This window comes from Aegilops tauschii, chromosome 3 (assembly GCF_002575655.3).
Source record: "Aegilops tauschii subsp. strangulata cultivar AL8/78 chromosome 3, Aet v6.0, whole genome shotgun sequence".
Taxonomy (NCBI): Eukaryota; Viridiplantae; Streptophyta; class Magnoliopsida; order Poales; family Poaceae; genus Aegilops; species Aegilops tauschii.
The window spans coordinates 315,179,954-315,185,387 of record NC_053037.3 but is presented as its reverse complement, the minus strand read 5'-3'; the positions used below and the strand labels follow the sequence as shown (position 1 = coordinate 315,185,387).

Below are 5,434 nucleotides of genomic sequence, written 5' to 3'. Positions count from 1 at the left end.
GCAACGAATGCCAATTTGATTCGGGTACCCCATTTACCACATTCCAACCAAGATTTTCCAGTGATTCGGTATGCAGAGGACATCTTGATCATGCGAGTAGAGGAACCTCAAATTCTCCAGCTCAATAATCTTCTGGCTCATTTTTTCGCTCAAACTAGTCTGAAGATTAACTATAGAAAAATAGTTTTCGTTCCATTGAATGTGCCTGATGAAATCCGAACATAATTCTTGATCTTCTGGGACGCAACCTGGGTAACTTTCCACTCACATATCTGGGCCTCCTCTAAGAGATGGAAGATTGAGAAATGAAGATTTTAATCCTATTTTGTCAAGTAATAGAGCGAAGGTTGGCTGGATGCTCCACAATGCTATCATATGATGGAAGATTACAACTTATTAAATTTGTGTTCTTTGTCATGCCTATTTTCTTCATGTGTGCTTTAGACCTGCTGATGTCATTGAGCAAATAAACAAATACCTCATACACTTCTTTTGGAGGAAATATGGACAAGAAAACTCTGGGCAGACTTTAATAGCCTGGAACGCAGTACGCAAGCCTAAAAGTCGGGGTGGGATTAGTATCCTAGATGATGTGGTTGTCCACAATAAAGCTCTCTTGATGAAAAACCTTCAAAAATTCTTCAATAAAGAAAGTCTTCCTTGGGTGCAACTAATTTGGGACAAATACTACTCCGAGGAATTCCCTGGTGAAAAGATGGTGGATTCTAGCTAGTGGAAGGCACACCTCAAACTATTCCCTACTTTCAAAGAAATCTTGTCTTGCAAGGGTGGGTCTGGTCACAAAATTAAATTCTGGCATGATTCCTTTTCTAGAAATGACACTCAATGTCTGAAACATATGGTTAACAGTGCTGACATTTATGTCTTCACCCCTCTCTCAGCTGAAGCTTTTGCTCAACTGAATGAGCTTCAACTGTTGCTTTCTCAACACACCAATTGGCAGAATCAAGATAGGTGGATATGCTCTAATAATAATAAGACTACTCTTCCATATTAGTGTACAATACTATGATAGGTGGAGTGGAAGCACACAAGATCTTCAAATGGCTCTGGAAACGTGGTGACAGGATTAGGCATAAGATTATTTTTCTAGCTACTTGACAGGGTCAACACAAAAAACTCTTAAGAGGAAAACCATGCTATGACTCTGTTTTTTTGCAATGAGGGTGCTGAAGAACCCGCTCTTCATCTTTTTTGGGACTGTCCTTTTCCTCGGGACTGTTGGGCCTCTATAATCACCTATAGGCAAAGAGGAACTTATATATATGATGAGATTTTACTAGCCCATCAGAACTTTCCCAAGGCCTTGGACATGGATATAATTATTCTAGGGTGCTGGAATTTATATGTATGATGAGATTTCACTACCCCATCAGAAGTTTCCCAAGGCCTTGGACATGGATATAATCATTCTAGGGTGCTGGAACTTATGGATTCTAAGAAATGGCAAGATCTGCAGGAAGGAGGTTCCTTGCACAAATTCCTGGAAATACTTACTCAAGACCTGAACCTTCTAATTCACAGTTTCAAAATTAAGCATGAACAGGCCCTCAAGGATTGGACCATTTCCAATCTGGGATGATGTTTCGCTCTAGTTGATCAAATCTATGGGGATACCTATAGCAGCAATTGGATAGGATCTGGCTCTTTTTCCTTTTTCTTTCTTTCTTTTCTTGGCTACTTTTTACATATTGCTCATTTAAATTTGATAGAAAATACGTGCTTAAAAAAATCCAGAATGTTTCCATCAACGTGTTCTACGGCTTATATATGTATTCTTAATTTATACGGCTTATCATATGACAGCTCTCTGTACAACAACTCGGGTGGCGAAAAAAAAGTCACAACTGACGGGAGATCCAAGAAAAAGAAAGGAGACATGTATGTGTCCACGTAATAAAGTTGACGTATGTACAGGATACATGATTCAAGCAGCAGCCTGGAAGTCCCCAAAGTCAAACTCATCATCCACGCTTCCTTGTTTGCTCTTCTCTGCTGCGGCTGGTTGATTACGAGGAGCAGCTTCCGCTCTAGCTTCCACGGTATCATCCAGTGCTTCTTCTTGTGAAGGAAATTCTGCTTTGAAAGGAGCGGCGGCGTCTCTGGCATCGCCGGTGCCTGGTTGTTCCTGGGAAGGAAATTCTGCTTTGAAAGGGGACATGGCAACTCCAGAATCAGTTGGAGACACGGGTGAGGGTGGAGGTGGTGGGAGTTTGAGGGACACTGTGGCCTCCTTGGTGTTTGCTTTTTCATTGAACGACAGCTTGTTCAGGCCTTGCTCGAAAAATGCAGATTTTGTCTTGCTGCCACTTTCTTTCTGCATAACAGACCCAAAAATCAGGGGCATGTTACGTGAAGAACATGAGAAATACAAGGCAAGTCAAGTGCTTATCAAAGGCATGCATACAAATTTATTACTGTAGCATAATACGCTTTAGTCAACTCATTTTGCCACATGAACGAAAATATTCTTAACTATAGCTTAGTAAGGTTCAGTTTCTTCTCAAGTTCTTACGTGACAGCAGCTCAAACTGATATATCCCTGAATATGCAAGGGTATATGATGTTCTCAAATGCCATTGGAGGAACCTTGAAGATGCACTAGACTGTGTTTTCTAGGTAAAGATAAGAAGATTGCTCCAATTCAATAAATCCCATGCATGACCAGAAACGAGGTTGCACACAGAATAACTGTGCATCTTAAAGAGGAAAATACTAATTAAGCATAAAGAAATCATATATGCTACTCCCTCCGATCCAAAAAAAAGTGTCGTGCCTTTAGTTCAGCTTCAGTTCAAATTTGAACTAAAGCCACTTTTTTTGGATCGGAGGGAGTAATTTTTAAGACATTTAAAAATAATCCCATGACCAAGCTTTAATTCATTTCTCCTGGAATAAGAAGTTCAATGAAAACTTACATTTTTTAGTTGAAGAACTAAAGTTTCCCCTTCTTTGAGGCTATAATCCACTGATGACGTATTCTCATAGTGCTGCACCATCTCTTCAGCGGTCTTCTTCTTGTTTAGATATCTTTGATTATGTAAGAGAACAACAGATTATATGAACAACTTATTGTACAACTCTAATACCATACACCAATATATTTAGAAGTAATAAAGAAACAGGAAAGAAGAAGAAAAGTGACTGGCCAAGAAATATTTCGTATAACTTTAGAAGAAACATTTTTGTCAATTGGAAGTGCATTCAAAGTTCTGAGCATTGCTCAGTGACCTGACTGGATTCATGTAATAGACCCACTTAGTATTAAAATTGTTAAGTTTCAAAACAATAATATATTGTGCTAAGCAGACATTACTTTTTGATCTAATGGAATTCCACATATATAGTCTCTGGTCGTGGACTGACTTGCATGGGAAACATTCATGTGACAATCCAAATTACAGGCAACATAATGCGTTTCAAGATAAAAGGATACTTCATATGGTCATGTAGAGCAGCTTGGAAGTCATATGCTTCAGTTCTTTCACGGAAGCCTAAACCTATAAAAGCATGACGCTGACGCCCATCTGCAGTGCATAGTAAGAGTTGTCATGCTTCTATATACGAACCATTGCAAGAAATGGTGCTAACCAGATCAAGTAATATTCTCAGCATCTCAATACTACTTGTCAAATACCATGCTCACCATCTCAACACAACTTAACAAACACTATGCTCACCAGCTCGACACTAAGTATCAAATACTATGTGAAACGGCTAAACTCAGCAGTAAGTAGAATGTCAGTGCAAATGCAAGATCTTATAACTCGAGGGAAAGACAAGTTATCACCTATATTCTCTTCAACGCGAAGTACAAAATATCTGCAAGCAATAAGAATCGTTTCAGGTTCTGCTAATAGAGTATTTGCGGTGTCTAACCCAGAATGGAACTGCAAAGGCACACATTTCATTATACAATTAGACTGCCCTGTGGCAGCAATATATACCGACCTGCTGCTATCAATTACAGCTTCCACCGGATGTGGTTCGCCTTCTCTCAGAAATGCCCTAGCATACAGCTCACCTGAAATGAACAAGAGAAATTAAGAGGTCAGGATTACAAACGCTACAAAGGAATGGCCAGCAGTAACAAAATTACTGTACCAGTGCTCTTGTCTTCTAGTTTGATGATACATTCTTCTCCCTTGCTGGCAACCTTAAGTGCCCCTTCCCAAGCCCATTTGTTGACATTCCACTCATCAGCCCTAGATGTCACTAATGTTAGATTATTTACAATAAATTGCGAAAGGCATGATATGGTCTGAGGAGTGGATTAATCATATGGTGGGGTAGTCCATGATATATGTAGGATTTCCTTCCTAGTCTTTTTTTCTGTTAGCACGGTCATATAAGCAATGACGCGGCTGCGAACTGGTGATACATTCAACAACAAATAAAAGATAAGTTCAATCCATCACTCGAACCGAACACCACAAAGTACGAACAGCAATCGTGAAGCAAAATAGTGCATTATCTTTGCAATCAAGTTTACAAATGCGAAAAAGAAATGCTGAAACAAGGCCTGCAACCTTTAGCTAATTGTGATTTTCGTGGTTGATTTAGCTACTAACGCTATTCAACCTGACAGTCAACAGATACAAATCCTAACAAACCGTTATCAGATTCTTCAACGAACTAAGAGGAGCAGAACCTGTAAGAGGCGGCCGTCTTCCTAGGAGGTATCTGCACACAAAAAGGCCCCAAAACGTCAGGCCGTCGGCAACACATTCATGCACAGCAAGCGCTCGACGAATCCCCATCACTAGATTGTCACAGAAACCAAAGAGAATTAGGGCGAATACCAGATAGACGTAGCACTCGGCGACCTGGAACAGCACGAGCTCCACCGCCTCGGGCTCGGTCTCCGCCTGCGGCTGCTCGCTGCCGCTCGCCATGGCGCCGGCCGCCGAATCAAGGTAGGGGTATAGACCTCTCTTTGCAGGGGAGGAGCGAATCGGGTGCGTGGGTGATTTGGGAGGGATCGGGTGGGATAAGCAGTGGTTGGATCCGAGCTCCGAATGTGGCGAGACGGAGTGTGAAGAGGAGGGATCCTTTGGGTTGGGGGATGAGAGGGGAGAGACTGAGGAGGACGAGGAATGTAGGAAGGGGAAGGGAAGGTGTTGAGAGTTGGCTTTGTCAACCGGCGCCAGCCCTGGCCGGTCACCTCCCTGTCCGTTAGATGAGAGGGCGCCGTCTAATCCTCCCCTCTCCCTCTCCCGCGTCTATCGCCGCGGTAACCACTTAGCTCGACGTTTGTCATCGTCGTCGACTGCCGCCAAATCCCACCGCACTTCACCACTGCCGCTTGCCGCCGCCTATCAAGCAGCACGCCTCACAAATTCGAGGCGGCACGGACGCCACTAGCCACCAGTCTCAGCTACACTCATCGCGTCGACTGTCTTGCTCTGCACCG

At 42.3% G+C, this 5,434-nt stretch overlaps 1 protein-coding gene across 2 annotated transcripts; it reads right to left on the bottom strand.

Moving 5' to 3' along the window:
• Positions 1-1,762: 1,762 nt before the first annotated feature.
• On the bottom strand, positions 1,763-5,169 carry LOC109771152 (uncharacterized protein At1g03900). Of its 2 annotated transcripts, XM_020329854.4 has the most exons (8): positions 4,824-5,169; positions 4,673-4,704; positions 4,126-4,226; positions 3,973-4,045; positions 3,812-3,843; positions 3,458-3,548; positions 2,940-3,051; positions 1,763-2,338 (listed from the first exon to the last, which is right to left on the bottom strand). In XM_020329854.4, the coding sequence occupies exons 1-8, from the start codon at positions 4,914-4,916 to the stop codon at positions 1,949-1,951; spliced, it is 924 nt and encodes a 307-aa protein (XP_020185443.1). In that variant the 5' UTR covers positions 4,917-5,169; the 3' UTR covers positions 1,763-1,948. The 2 variants fall into 2 exon arrangements, with proteins under 2 accessions (XP_020185443.1, XP_020185442.1); XM_020329853.4 differs by having other exon boundaries at positions 3,812-4,045.
• Positions 5,170-5,434: the final 265 nt, after the last annotated feature.

Excerpts from the sequence above, each read along its gene's own strand:
- LOC109771152 (XM_020329853.4), bottom strand. The coding sequence starts at position 4,916 with ATGGCGAGCGGCAGCGAGCAGCCGCAGGCGGAGACCGAGCCCGAGGCG. Across the intron at positions 4,705-4,823 it reads CCGAGTGCTACGTCTATCTG|ATACCTCCTAGGAAGACGGC; the intron begins GTATTCGCCCTA and ends TTTTGTGTGCAG. Across the intron at positions 3,549-3,811 it reads TCGCGTTGAAGAGAATATAG|ATGGGCGTCAGCGTCATGCT; the intron begins GTGATAACTTGT and ends TATGCACTGCAG.